The 15,420-nt window shown below is 44.9% G+C and overlaps 1 protein-coding gene across 4 annotated transcripts in view; it reads left to right on the top strand.

Moving 5' to 3' along the window:
- The window catches only part of ca8 (carbonic anhydrase VIII), a 93,888-nt gene that overhangs the window by 43,242 nt on the left and 35,226 nt on the right, over window positions 1-15,420 (top strand). For all 4 annotated transcript variants that reach the window (XM_068030895.1, XM_068030892.1, XM_068030891.1 and 1 more), the window contains 3 exons: window positions 8,747-8,795; window positions 8,910-9,022; window positions 13,466-13,629. In XM_068030895.1, the coding sequence (XP_067886996.1) occupies window positions 8,747-8,795; window positions 8,910-9,022; window positions 13,466-13,600 (297 nt within the window). In that variant the 3' untranslated portion in view covers window positions 13,601-13,629. The remainder of the gene's footprint in view (window positions 1-8,746; window positions 8,796-8,909; window positions 9,023-13,465; window positions 13,630-15,420) is intronic.

Here is a 15,420-nt window from a genome sequence, read left to right as displayed (position 1 = left end):
TGATGAGACCACATTTTAAAAAAAATTCATTCACGGGATGTGGGCGTCGCTGGCCAGGCCAGCATTTATTGCCCATCCCTAATTGGCCTTGAGAAGGTGGTGGTGAGCTGCCTTCTTGAACCGCTGCAGTCCATGTGGGGTAGGTACACCCACAGTGCTGTTAGGAAGGGAGTTCCAGGATTTTGACTCAGCGACAGTGAAGGAACGGCGATATAGTTCCAAGTCAGGATGGTGTATGACTTGGAGGGGAACCTACAGGTGGTGGTGTTCCCATGTATTTGCTGCCCTTGTCCTTCTAGTTGGTAGAGGTCGCGGGTTTGGAAGGTGCTGTCGAAGGAGCCTTGGTGCATTGCTGCAGTGCATTTTGTAGATGGTACACACTGCTGCCACTGTGCGTCGGTGGTGGAGGGAGTGAATGTTTGTAGATGGGGTGCCAATCAAGTGGGCTGCTTTGTCCTGGATGATGTTGAGCTTCTTGAGTGTTGTTGGAGCTGCACCCATCCAGGCAATTGGAGACTATTCCATCACACTCCTGACTTGTGCCTTGTAGATTGTGGACAGGCTTTGGGGAGTCAGGAGGTGAGTTACTCTCCTCAGGATTCCTAGCCTCTGACCTGCTCTTGTAGCCATGGTATTTATATGGCTACTCCAGTTCAATTTTCGGTCAATGGTAGCCCCTAGGATGTTATTAGTGGGGGATTCAGCGATGGTAATGCCATTGAATGTCAAGGGGAGATGGTGAGATTCTCTTTTGTTGGAGATGGTCATTGCCTGGCACTTGTGTGGCGCGAATGTTACTTGCCACTTATCAGCCCAAGCCTGGATATTGTCCACGTCTTGCTGCATTTCTACACAGACTGCTTCAGTATCTGAGGAGTTGCGAATCGTGCTGAACATTGTGCAATCATCAGCGAACATCCCCACTTCTGACCTTATGATTGAAGGAAGGTCATTGATGAAGCAGCTGAAGATGGTTGGGCCTAGGACACTACCCTGAGGTACTCCTGCAGTGATGTCCTGGAACTCAGATGATTGACCTCCAACAACCACAACCATCTTCCTTTGCGCTAGGTATGACTCCAGCCAGCGGAGGGTTTTCCCCCTGATTCCCATTGACCTCAGTTTTGCTAGGGCTCCTTGATGCCATACTCGGTCAAATGTTGCCTTGATGTCAAGGGCAGTCACTCTCACCTCACCTCTTGAGTTCAGCTCTTTTGTCCATGTTTGAACCAAGGCTGTAATGAGGTCAGGAGCTGAGTGGCCCTGGCAGAACCCAAACTGAGCATCACTGAGCAGGTTGTTGCTAAGCATGTGCCGCTTGATGGCACTGTTGATGACACCTTCCATCACTTTACTGATGATTGAGAGTAGGCTAATAGGGCGGTAGTTGGCTGGGTTGGATTTGTCCTGCTTTTTGTGTACAGGACATACCTGGGCAATTTTCCACATTGCAGGGTAGATGCCAGTGTTGTAGCTGTACTGGAACAGCTTGGCTAGGGCCGCGGCAAGTTCTGGAGCACAGGTCTTCAGTAGTATTGCTGGAATATTGTCAGGGCCCATGGCTTTTGCAGTATCCAGTGCCTTCAGTCGTTTCTTGATATCACGTGGTGTGAATCGAATTGGCTGAAGTTTTGCATCTGTGATGCTGGGGACTTCAGGAGGAGGCCGAGATGGATCATCAACTCGGCACTTCTGGCTGAAGATTGTTGCAAATGCTTCAGCCTTATCTTTCGCATTGATGTGCTAGGCTCCCCCATCATTGAGGATGGGGATATTTGTGGAGCCACCTCCCCTAGTTAGTTGTTTAATTGTCCACCACCATTCACGGCAGGATGTGGCAGGACTGCAGAGCTTCGATCTGATCCGTTGGTTATGGGATCGCTTAGCTCTGTCTATCGCATGCTGCTTATGCAGTTTGGCATGCAAGTAGTCCTGGGTTGTAGCTTCACCAGGTTGACACCTCATTTTGAGGTATGCCTTGTGCTGCTCCTGGCATGCCCTCCTGCACTCTTCATTGAACCAGGGTTGGTCTCCTGGCTTGATGGTAATGGTAGAGTGGGGGATATGCTGGGCCATGAGGTTACAGATTGTGGTTGAGTACAATTCTGCTGCTGATGGCCCACAGCGCCTCATGTATGCCCAGTTTTGCATTGCTAGATCCGTTCGAAATCTATCCCATTCAGCACGGTGATAGTGCCACACAACACGATGAACGGTATCCTCAATGTGAAGGCGGGACTTCGTCTCCACAAGGACTGTGCGGTGGTCACTTCTACCAATACTGTCATGGACAGATGCATCTGCGGCAGGTAGATTGGTGAGGACGAGGTCGAGTATGTTCTTCCCTCATGTTGGTTCCCCCACCACCTGCCGCAGACCCAGTCTAACAGCCATGTTCTTTAGGACTCGGCCAGCTCGGTCAGTAGTGGTGCTACCGAGCCACTCATGGTGATGGACATTGAAGTCCCCCACCCAGAGTACATTTTGTGCCCTTGCCACCCTCAGTGCTTCCTCCAAGTGGTGTTCAACATGGAGGAGTACTGAGTCATCAGCTGAGGGAGGGCGGTAGGTGGTAATCAGTAGGAGGTTACCTTGCCCATATTTGACCTGATGCCATGAGACTTCATGAGGTCCGGAGTCGATGTTGAGGGCTCCCAGGGCAACTCCCTCCCTACTGTATACCACTCTGCCACCAGCTCTGCTGGGTATGTCCTGCCGGTGGGACAGGACGTACCCGGGGATGGTGATGGCAGTGTCTGGGACATTGTAAGGTATGATTCCGTGAGTATGACTATGTCAGGCTGTTGCTTGACTAGTCTGTGGGACAGCTCTCCCAACTTTGGCACAAGCCCCCAGATGTTAGTAAGGAGGACTTTGCAGGGTCGACAGGGCTGAGTTTGCCATTGTCGTTTCCGGTGCCTAGGTCGATGCCGGGTGGTCCGTCCGGTTTCATTCCTTTTTATAGACTTTGTAGCAGTTAGGTACAACTGAGTGGCTTGCTAGGCCATTTCAGAGGGCATGTAAGAGTTAACCACATTGCTGTGGGTCTGGAGTCACATGTAGGCCAGACCAGGTAAGGACAGCAGATTTCCTTCCCCAAAGGACATTAGTGAACCGGATGGGTTTTTACAACAATCAACAATGGTTTCATGACCATCATTAGACTAATTTTTAATTCCAGATTTTTATTAAGTTCAAATTCCACCTTCTGCTGTGGTGGGATTCGAACCCATGTCCCCAGAGGAATACCCTGGGTCTCTGGGTTATTAGTCCAGTGATAATCTGCAGTACTGTGTACAGTACTGGTCTCCTTATTTAAGGAAGGATATAAATGCATTGGAGGCAGTACAGAGAAGGTTTACTAGACTAATACCTGGAATGGGCAGGCTGTCTTTTGAAGTAAGATTGACAGGCTAGGCTTGTATCTGTTGGAATTTAGAAGAGTAAGAGGCGATTAGATTGAAACATATAAGATCCTGAGGGGTCTTGACAGGGTGGATGTGGAAAGGATGTTTCCTCTTGTGGGAGAATCTAGAAATAGGGGTCACTGTTTAAAAATAAGGGGTCGCCCATTTAAGACGGAGATGAGGAGAAATTATTTCTCAGAGTCGTGAGTGTTTGGAATTCTTTTCCTCCAAAAGGTGGATCGAAGCAGAGTCTTTGAATATTTTTAAGGCAGAGGTGGATAGATTCTTGATAAGCAAGGGGGTTAAAGGTTATCGGGGTAGGTGGAAATGTGGAGTGATCAGTTCCGCCATGAACTTATTGAATGGCGGAGCAGGCTTGAAGGGCCGAGTGGCCTATTTCTCCTAATTTTTCGTATGTTCCTCTCTTTGCTTTGCTAATTTCCTTTTTACTGCACCCCTGCACTTCCTATACTCCTTTAGGCTTTCTAAAGTATTAAGTTTTTTTTGTAACTCTCATAAGCTTTCTGTTTCTGCTTTATCTTGCCTTGTGTGCTTCGAGATAACCAGGGGCTCTGGATTTGGCAGTACCACCCTTTTTCTTTGAGGGGACATGCCTACACTGTGCCTATTGAATCTCACTTTGGAATGCCTCCCACTGGTTTGCCATTGATTTTTCTTCAGATAGTTGTATGCTGTCCACTTTTTCCAGATCCACCCCTCAGCTTCATAAAATTTTCCTTCCCCCAATTTAGAACTTTTACTCCTGTCTATCTTTGTCCTTTTCCATAATAATGCGAAATCTAACTATTATGGACACGATCTCCAAAATGGTCACCCACTGCTACTTCATCCACTTGCCTCGCCTCATTTTCTAAGACTAAATCTAGAATTGCCCCCCCTCTTGTTGGGCTTACTACGTGCTGGTTAAAAAAGTTCTCTTAAATGCAGTTCAAGAATTTTGTGCCATCCGTGCCCTTCACACTGTTTGTATCCCAGTTGATAGTAGGGTAATTGAAATCCCCAACTATTACTGTCCTATTGTTTTTGCACTCAGAAATTTGCCTTCATATTTATTCTCCTATCTCCCTCTCACTATTTGGGGGTCTAGTAGTGTAGCTGCCCCTTTTTTTTAAATTTCTGAGCTCAACCCATATGGCCTCATTTGATGATTCATTTAGCATATCATCCCTCCTCACGGCTGTAATTGATTTTTTTCACCAAAATTGCTACACCCTGTCCTTTTTTATCCCCCCCCTCTATCCTGCCTGAAAACTCTCTATCCAGGGATGGGGGTTGTTGAGCTGCCATTTTGGCTCCTCTTTCAACCATGTTTCCATTATAGCAATGATATCATGCAATTATGTGTCTATCTGTGCCTTCAGCTCATCAGCTTTATTTGCTTTACTCCTTGCATTTAAATAAATATCTTTTAACACTGCCAAATTCCTGTGATGCACACTTTTTAACCTTTGCTTCTTCTGTCTTTCAGAGTCACTCGCTAATTTTCTGCCTCCCGTTCCCTGCTCTGAATTTGTCCTCAGGTTGCCGTTCCCCTGCCAATCTAGTTTAAACCATCCCCAACAGCACTAGCAAACCTTCCTGTTCAGGTGTAGACCGTCTGGCTTGTTCAGGTCCCATCTTCCCCAGAACTGGTCCTAATGCCCCAGAAATCTGAAGCCTTTCCTCCTGCACCTTCTTTCGAGCCACGCATTCATCTCGTGTAGTCTCCTCCTATTTCTATACTCACTGGAACATGGCCTTGGGAGTAGTAGGGAGGCAACATACATTCCTGGAATCACGTCTGCGACCACAGAAACACCTGTCTGTTCCCCTAAATATAGCATCCCCTACCACTATTGCTCTCCTGTCTTATCTCTTCCCTCCCTGCACAGCTGAGCCACCCATGGTGCTCTTGTCATGATTCTCACTACACTCCCCAAAGGAACTTTCTCTCCCATTGATACTCAGAACTGAAGGTTAGAAAGTGGGATGACTCCTGCATTTCCTGCCTTGTCCACCTTGTCTGTCTGGCAGCCACCCAGCCCCTCCCAGTCCCCCTCTGCCTGTGCTCTCTTAAGCTGTGGGGTGACCACCTCCTGAAATGTGCTATCCACGTGTCTGTCGCGAATGCACCTCAGTGACACTAGCTGCTCCTCAAGTTTTTGCATTTGGTGGCACTTTCTGCACATGTTGCTGTCCAGGACATGGGTAGGGTCCTGGAGTGGCACAGGATGTGCATTCAATGGGTTTGAGCAGCCCTGCCATGCCTCAAATTATTTATGTACTGCACTAAAATTGGAAGTTAAATAAACACAATAAAATGGTTATAAATAGAACGAACAAATGAATAACCGCCTACTGAGTACTGGTATTTTAGCTTCTACTTAGACTTAAATGTTAGAGAAAAAATAAAAATCAGCAGAAATAAGAAAATACCCATCAGATACTCACCGACTAGCTGCCTGTGCCTCGCCGCAAGCTCTCCCTTCTCACGCTGTTTGTTGCTCCACAGTCTCACCCAGCCAGTCACCTACCTGCTTCCCTGTGTTGTCACACTTACCAAAACTAATCTACCTTACCTCTATTGATATACCCTACCAATACTAAAATGTTACCAGTAGTTGTAAGAACCTCTGGAGAAGAGCAAGGAAAATTCTAAAGTAGAACTTATAAATTGGGGAAAAAAGCTAACTTCAATGGAATGAGAGGGATCTAGCCAGAGTAAATGCAACCAAGAACTGATAGAAAAAAACAGTAACGGTATAATGGGTGATCTTTCTTTAAGGAGGAGATGTTTCAGGTGCAGGCTAGATACATTCCAACAAGGGCGAAAGGGAAAGGAACCAAAGCCAGAGCTTCTTAGATGATGAGGGAGATAGAGAATATACTGAAACAAAAAGAGGGTGTATGATGCATGTCAGGTGAGTTCTTCACTTCCCCTCTCAACTTATTGCATTTGGTCTTTCTTGCTTGAAGAGGAAAATAAGACTGGCAAAGAGAGAATATGAGAATAGAATGGCAGTTAACATAAAAGGGAACCTAAAAATCTTCTACCGGCAAGTAAACAGTAAGGGGGTAGTAAGAAGTGGGTTGGGGCCTACTGGGGACAAAGAGAGTGATGTATCCTTAGAGCTGCAGGGGTGGGCTAGAATACGTAGAGTACTTTGTAGCAGTGTTTAGTAAGGAAAAGGATGCTGACAAAATATCAGAGCATCGCCACTTCTAGGTAAGATAGAGTAGTCAGGAAGGACCTGTTTCCCCTACCGGAGAGGTCAATTACCAGGGGGCACAGATTTAAGGTGATTGGTAGAAGGATTAGGGGGGACATGAGGAAAACCTTTTTCACCCAGAGCATGGTGGGTGTCTGGAATTCACTGCCAGGAACGGTGGTGGAGGCAGAAACCCTCAATTCTTTTCAAAGGTACCTGGACATGCACCTGAAGTGCTGTAACCTGCAAGACATGTGGACCAGGTGCTGGAAGGTGTGATTAGATTGGGCGGCTAGTTTTTTTCATCCGGCACGCACACGACTGGCTGGCTTCCTTCTGTGCCATAATTTTTCTATGGTAACGGATGGGGTGAAAATTGAGTGACAGGATGTACTGGAAAGGCTATCTGCGCTTAGCGTGGATAAGTCTGGATAGCTTGCATCCCAGATTGCTCAAGGAAATGCAAGTGGAGCTAGCGAGAGGGCTTGCCCTAATCTCTTAATTTTCCCTAGATACTGGAGAGGTGCCAGAGGGTTGGAGAGTGGCAAATGTGATACCCTTTTTCAAAAAGAATGAAGGACATTCCCAGTAACTACAGGCTGGTTAGTTCAATATCAGTGGTGGGTAAGGTTTTAAAAATAATAATCAAGGAAAAAAATCAACAGGCACTTGGAGAGGTTTGAGTTAAGTAAGGATAGCCAGCATGAATTTGTAAAAGGCGGATTCAGCTTGACTAATCTAATTGAATTTTTTTTGATGAAGTAACAAAGAAGGTTGATGAAGGGAAAGCAATCAATGTTGTCTATATTGATTTTAAGGACGTGTTTCTCAAAGTACCACATAAAAGGCTAGTTACCAAAATTGAAACTCATGGGATAGGAGGGTCAGTGTCAGCTTGGATAAAAAATTAGCTGAAGGACAGAAAACAGCGAGTTCTGGTTAAATGACTTGTATTTTGGAATATTGAGTAAAATTTCAATATTTGCCGATGATACCAGACTTGGAGAGGTGGCAGTTAGTGAGGACTGCAACAGGACGTAGGCTAGCAGAATGGGCAGACAAGTGGCAGATGGAATTTAATACAGCGAAGTGCGAGGTGATGCTTTTTCGCTGGAGGGTTAGGGTAGTTAGCAAAGCATATGGAGTCTTCTGGCTTCATAAATAGAGGTATTGAGTATAAAAACAGGGAAGTTCTGCTGAACCTTTATAAGGTTCTGGTTAGACTGCAACTCGAGTATTGCTTCCAGTTCTGGTAACCACACTTTAGGAAGGATATGAGGGTTCTTGAGAAGGTGCACAGGAGCTTTACCAGACTGGTTCCAGGGATGAGGAATTTTAGCTGCAAGGTTAGATTGGAGAAGCTGGGATTGTTCTCCTTGGAGCAAAGGAGATTGAGGGAAGATTTGATAGAGGTACAAGATTATGACGGGATTAGAGAAGGTAGATAAAGAAAGGCCATTCCCATTAGTTGATAGTACCAGGACTAGGATTTTGGGCAAGAGACACGGGGAATGTGAGGAAGAACATTTTTACGCAGCGAGTGGTAATGACCTGGAACTCGCTACCAATAAAGGCGGTGGACCAGAGTTGATGAATAATTTCAACAGGTAATTAGATGGGCACTTGACAGAAATAAATTTGAAGGGCTACGGGGTTAGAGTGGGGGAATGGGACTGATTGGATTACTCTACAGAGTGCTAGCATGGACTCGATGGGTTGAATGACCACCTTCAGTGCTGTAATGGCTCTAAGACTCTGACACACTTGTTTGTCAGATCACACATGAAGAATGACCATACTGTACCCCAGTGTGGAATTGACATCTTCAGAAGAGAGAAGGTGTGAAAGCTATTTGAAAAAATACATTGGTTATCAGAATAGGGCAAAAAATATGAAAATAAATTATATTTTTCAGTGTGTTGTTGAGTGAGGAAAATGCATATGAAATTATTTGGATTAACTTCACAATATTTGGAACATTGTCTATGCCAATTTTGGTGCCTTGAGAAGAATAGGTCAAAGTTGTGACATAATACATAACCATTTATAATTCACTTCACTTGACTGTACCTTGTAACTATTCTTCATGGATGTGAATATTTTTGTTTTAATTTTTTTGTTCCTGTTCAGGGAAAATTGAAAACCATACCATGTTTCAATCCTAATACCCTACTTCCTGGTAAGTATTTTCTCCTTGATGACATTCACAGTATCGTTAAAGGTAATAAATAATTCAATGGGACAATTTGTACCTCCTTTTAAAATTTTTTTTCTAATTCTTTCAATGCTTTAGATCCGCTGCTTCGAGATTACTGGGTATATGAAGGCTCTCTGACCATTCCTCCGTGCTGTGAAAAAGTGACCTGGATATTATTCCGATACCCTTTAACAATCTCTCAGTTGCAGGTACTTCATAAAACTTGCCTTTATAGACTTATATGAGAAACTTGGAAAATCACTTTTCTAGATTTTATTTGCCTTTTAAGTAAAGATGACAGCCTTTGAAGTCATAGAAGCAACAGAATCTTTAGCAAAGGTCAAAGATGAAATGATAGTTGGCTTTTATCACTTTTTTTCTAAATAGATCAACAGAAGTCAGGTAACAGGGATCAATCAATAAGAGAATAAACGGCCACACTTATCTTCCAATTTGGTTCAGCTGTTAAATGTCACCGTTTTGAAATTGTTGTGCAGTGATGTTTGATTAAAAAGAAAAATTGTGTAGCTTAAACTTGTTAAACACCAAATTAGATATGAGCTAAAAATAGCATTAGGTCCATTATGATTGTGCTAATTTTACCAAGGTTAATTTGACTATTAATTAAATATAGGTTACCTAATATTATGTAAATGTAAACAGTTCATCTTGTAAAATTTATCCAGATTAGAAAAAAAGAAATAAAAACAAGAAATGCTGGAAATACCCAGCAGGTCTGGCAGCATCTATGGAGAGAGAAGCAGAGTTAAAGTTTCAGGTCACATTGGTTACTGACCTGAAACATTAACTCTGCTTCTCTCTTCACAGATGCTGCCAGACCTGCTGAGCATTTCCAGCACTTCTTGTTTTTATTTCAGATTCCCACCATCTGCAGTATTTTGCTTTTATTTTAGAAAGAAACAACTTGCATTCATATAGTGCCTTTCACAACCTCAGGATATCGCAAATGTTTTGCAGTCAATGAAATACTTTGTAATATAGGGAACACTGCAACCAATTCTGCAAATTGTGGACGGAAGTTAGTGGGCACCCAGGAGACGGGCTTGGAGGTCAGGGAGCCTATAGAGTCACGACTGAGGGCGGAGGTCTCATCAGCTTCCGTCGCACAACTATTAAGTCGGGCAGGAAAGGCCGAAGGCGGCCTCCCCTCCCATAGGCCAATTGAGGCCTTAAGTGGCCAATCACTAGCCACTTCAGGGCCTTTTCCCACTGCCACTGAAACTAAACCAACGAATGTGGGTGGGGTGCGGGGGCCCTCCTCTACACGGGAAGGTCACCCAGTAAAACAAAATGGCCTTCCTGCAGGCTTGGGGGAGGGGTGGGGGGTCTCCTCCTTTGACAATCTGTGACCCATGGAGGGCCCCCTGGCAAAAAATCCACCCTCTTTTTCCCCCCCCCCCTCTGCGGGGTCTGTCGGACTGGCCTCGGCGACCCAGCCTCACTTAGCTGGGCCTGGTGCTCCAGTGTTGGACCTGGTCCCAGGCCTCGTGTAGTACTGGCATTGGCCACTGCTCACAGTGGCGCTGCTGGCCCTTTAATTGGCCGCAGCTCTTGGAGGCGGACTCCCCATCCCCATCCAGTTAATTGCCCGAGTGCCATTGAATTGCGCCGGGGCGGGGGGTGGGGTGGCTCCGAAGGGCGGAGACAGGATTCCCATTGCCTTTTCGGCCTATCATCAGGACCCCGCAAGCGGCACTAAATTCAGCCCAGTTTTGTCCCATAAACAGCAAGGAGATAATGAACAGATAATATGTAATAATGTTGGTTGAGTAATAAATATTGTCCAGGACACCAGTGGGTAACTTTTTCTTGCTGTTTTTTGAATAGTGCCATGGATTGTTTACGTTCACTGGAGAGGTTTTAAAAAATTTTTTAATAATCAGTGTTTATGACTTGCATTAAAGACATGACAATGAGGTGTTCTGAAATCTGGCAGAAGGAAGAACTTAAATTTATGTCACTGGAGTTTCTCATTAACCTAGTGTGCATCAATGAATTCGCCATTAGAATTGTGAACGTTTACATCAATGAATTTGCCAACAGAGCCATAAATGTTTACAACAGAGAAGGAGGCTATTTGGTCCTTCGTATCGATATCAACTTTTTGCTAGTGCAGTCCAAAATTAATTCCATTTGCCCTGTTCTCTTCTCATTTCCCCCTTCCATTACATCACAGCACTTCAGAAGATGGATAATATTTTAAATCCAATGTCAACTAATAAATGTTTTGATGAGTTGCATTCACTCTTGGTTTAAAACATCTTTTAACTTAATTGATTTATTTCTGATCAAAAGCAAGTCATGCTCTTCCTGTAGCTGGTCCTATTCAAAGAGGTACTTTAGCAGTAATCTAGATATCTTGCCCATGCTGTGACCTCCATTTCAAGTATGATGTTTTAAAACTGCTGCTTGGACTAAGCAAACATAAGGAGGTGAGTTACTCGCTGCAGAATTCCTCGCCTCTGACCTGCTCCTGCAGCCACAGTATTTATATAACTAGTCCAGTTCAGTTTCTGGTCAATGGTAACCCCAGGAAGTTGATGGTGAAGGTTGGGGGTGGGGGGTGGTGGCGTTCAGTGATGGTAATGCCATTGAATGTCAAGGGGAGATGACTAGATTCTGTCATGTTGGAGATGGTCATTGCCTGGCACTTGTGTGGTATGAACGTTACTTGCCACCTTTCAGCACAAATTTGAGTGCTGTCCAGGTCATGCTGCATGTGGGCGAAGACTGCTTCAGTATCTGAGGAATCACGAATGGTGTTGTACATTGTGCAATCATCAGTGAACATCCTCACTTCTGATATAAAAGCAAAATACTGCAGATGCTGGAAATCTGAAATTAAAAACAAGAAATGCTGGAACCACTCAGCAGGTCTGGCAGCATCTGTGGAAAGAAAAGCAGAGTTAACGTTTTGGGCCAGTGACCCTTCTTTGGAACTTCTGACCTTATTTATTAAACTTAAACTCTAATTGGGTTGATGGCTACGGATATAGAATGCGCCCAGGCTAGCAGGCATACACGATACACAGATGCAAATAGAGACAGAAAAGAGCAGAAGAAAAATGAAGTGGAAAGGTTTCAGGCAATATCTGAAGAGTTGTTGTTATGGTTCTTCAAGCTCCCTGTAGAATCCTTGATTGTAGGTAGTTCTTGCTTTTCGTTGGGGCCCAGTATTCTTCTTAAATCTTGTTCACTGTAAGAGACTTTTCTCTGTTGGGGTTCATGTGTCGTCGGGGGTTTTTGGCGTTCCGTGAGAAAGAGATGCGAACATACAGCCAGGAGAGGCTGTGGCAAACCAGCCAGGAGAGATCTTCAGTCCAGGAGCATTCTGTTTTCTGCCCGAACTGTTTGCACAAATTCAAAAAACTCAGGTTGCCCAGCAGGTTAGTCATGTGACTAAATGGTTTGACCATGTCCGTTTGTGTATTTGTCCATCTTAGCAGTCAACCTGGAATGCGAGCTCCCCCCCTTCAACGTCTGGTGATCAAAAGTCCATTGTGGGTTGAATGTGTCAGGGAATGTTCCTTTATCCTTTCCAAGCACTGTCTGTTAATATGCAGATGTCTTTCCAGCCAAGGATCCATTGTGGGTTGAATGAGTCAGGGAATGGCTGCTTTGTCCTACCAGACACACTGTTAATATGCAAATGTCATTCCAGCCAAGATCTGGTAATTATTTAAAGCAAGTCCTTTCTTCACTTCAGTATCCTCAGATAGTGAAGCAGTCCATGTGGAAATGCAGCAAGACCTGGACAATATCCAGTCTTGGGCTGATGAGTGGCAAGTAACATTTGCGCCACACAAGTGCCCGGCAATGACCATCTCCAGCAAGAGAGAATCTAACCATCACCCCTTGACTTTCAATGGCATTGCCATCGCTGAATCCCCCACTATGAACATCCTAGAGGCTACCATTAACCAGAAATTGAACTAGAGTAGCCATATAAACACTGTGGCTACAAGAGCAGGTCAGAGGCTAGGAATCCTGAGGAGAGTAACTCACCTCCTGACTCCCCAAAGCCTGTCCACCATCAACAAGGCACAAGTCAGGAGTGTGATGGAATACTCTCCAACTGCCTGGATGGGTGCAGCTCCAACAACACTCAAGAAGCTTGACACCATCCAGGAAAAAGCTGCCCACTTGATTGGCACACCATCTACAAACATTCACTCCCTCCACCACCGACGGACAGCGGCAGCAGTGTTATCCATCCACAAGATGCACTGCAGCAGCACACTGAGGCTTCTTCGACAGCACCTTCCAAACCTGCGACCTCTACTACCTGGGCATGGGCAGCAGATGCATGGGAACACTACCACCTGTAAGGTCCCCTCCAAGCCACACACCATTCTGACTTGGAACTATGTTGCCGGTCCTTCACTGTCTCTGGGTCAAAATTCTGGAACTTCCTTCCGAACAGCACTGTAGGTGTACCTACCTCACATGCACTGCAGCAGTTCAAGAAGGCAGCCCACCACCACCTTTCCGAGGATGATTACGGTTGGGCAACGAATGCTGGCCTTGCCAGTGATGTTCACATCCCATGAACAGATAAAAAGTATAAAATAATCTAGTAATTTATAAAATTGCATTCTCATATCAATTAATGTTATTATTCACCTTTTTAGATTGAAGAGTTTAGAAGGGTACGGTCCCACATAAAAGGAGCAGAACTACCTGAAGGATGTGATGGGATTTTAGGAGACAACTTTAGGCCAACTCAGCCTCTCAGTGATCGAATTATCAGAGCTGCATTCCAATAAGAAACAGTAATGAATGGAATCAATTTCAGGTAATTGTAAAACAATGTTTCTATCTGTTCTCCAAACAAATAAAATTTGTGATCATAAAGATATGTCTAGTGGCAGGCTGCCAGGCTATTTGGTTTATTGAAGTTTTTGAAAACCTTTTCACTTCTAAACATGTTTGCAGTTTGCATACACAAATGTGATTGTCTTTAAATTGAGCAACAATTCATTGCATTCCAGGATCATAACCCTAGCTTCTTTTCTCTACTGCAAATTGACTTCTGAAACCCCCTCCCCTGTTTCCTCCACCCTCACCTCCAACAATAATGCAAGATTTCTTGGACTACTTTGTCAGTAAACCCATGACCACCTGATTAGCTCCCTCTGTTGCTTCCCTCCATTTCACTGGCCTGCCAGGCCTTACTACTTCTAAACTACCCCCAGCCCTGGTCAGAACCTGCATCTTTGTCTAGTTTCTCTTTTATCTCTCCTCATGCTCTCTCCGAGCTCATCCTGTCCATGAGAACCACCACCTGCTCCCTCGACCCTATTCCCTACTGACCCCCTAACTTCCCTTTCTGGTCCCAATATTGCTGATATTGTTAACCGTTCTTTCTCCTTTAAATCTTCTGTCAGCACTCCTCTCCTGGAACAAAAAACAACCCTTGACCCCAACATCCTTGCAAATTGCCACCCATCTCCAATCTCGCTTTCCTCTTCCAAGTCCTGGAATATGTCATTGCCTCCCAAATCTGTGCCCACCTTTCCCAGAATTCTGTTTGAGTCCCTCCAGTCAGGTTTTGTCCCCTGCCATAATACTGAAACTGCTTTAATTAAAGTCACAAATGGCATCCTATATGACTGTGACAAAGGTAACCTATTCCTCCTCATCCTTCCTGATCTGTCTGCAGCCTTTCACAGTTGACCACACAATTCTTCTCCGATGCGCCTCCACTGCTGTCTGGCTAGATAGGATTGCACTCACCTGGTTCCATTCTTATCTAATTGCTGCCAGAGTATCACTTGCACTGGCTTCTCTTCTCACTCCTGCACCATTACCTCTGGTGATTCCAAGGATCTTTCCTTGATTGCCTTGTATTTCCCATCTCCATGATAGTTTTCACATGTATGCTGACAACACCCAGCTCTACTTTACAACCACCTTTTTCGACCCCTCTTCTGTTGCCAAATTATCTGATTGCTTGTCCGACATCCAGCACTGGATGAGCAGAAATTTTTTCCAACCCAACATTGGGAAGATGGAAATCATTGTCTTTGGTTCCAGTTTCAAACTCTATATTCCCCAGCTACCAACTCCATCCCTCTCCCTGGCAACAGTCAGAGACTGACCCAGACTGTTCGCAACCTTGGTGTCCTATTTGACCCTCAGATGAGCTTCTGACCACATATCTGTGACAATACTAAAACCGCCTTTATCCACAATGGTAACATCGCCTGAATCTGTCCTGTCTCAGCTCATCTGCTGCTAAAATTCTCATCCGTGCCTTTGTTACCTCTAAACTTGACTATTCGATTGCACTCCTGGCCTGCCTCCCACGTTCTACCCTCCATAAACTTGAGATCTTTCAAAACTCTGCTGTCCGTGTCCTTACTTGTGTCAAGTCCTGTTCCCTTTTCACCCCTGTGTTCGTTGGCTTACATTGGATCCTCGTCAAGCAACGCTTCGATTTTAAAATTCTGATCCTTGTTTTCAAATCCCTCCATGGCTTTGCCTCTCCTTATCTCTGTAATCTCCTCTAGCCCCACCACTTAATTGCCACTTAAGGGCCTCTTCCCACTCCTTCTGGTATTTCATTCAATGTGGAAGGGCATTG

This window comes from Heterodontus francisci, chromosome 5 (assembly GCF_036365525.1).
Source record: "Heterodontus francisci isolate sHetFra1 chromosome 5, sHetFra1.hap1, whole genome shotgun sequence".
In the NCBI taxonomy this organism is placed as follows: domain Eukaryota; kingdom Metazoa; phylum Chordata; class Chondrichthyes; order Heterodontiformes; family Heterodontidae; genus Heterodontus; species Heterodontus francisci.
The sequence above is the reverse complement of the archived record's forward strand: the minus strand, read 5'-3'. Positions and strand labels throughout refer to the sequence as shown.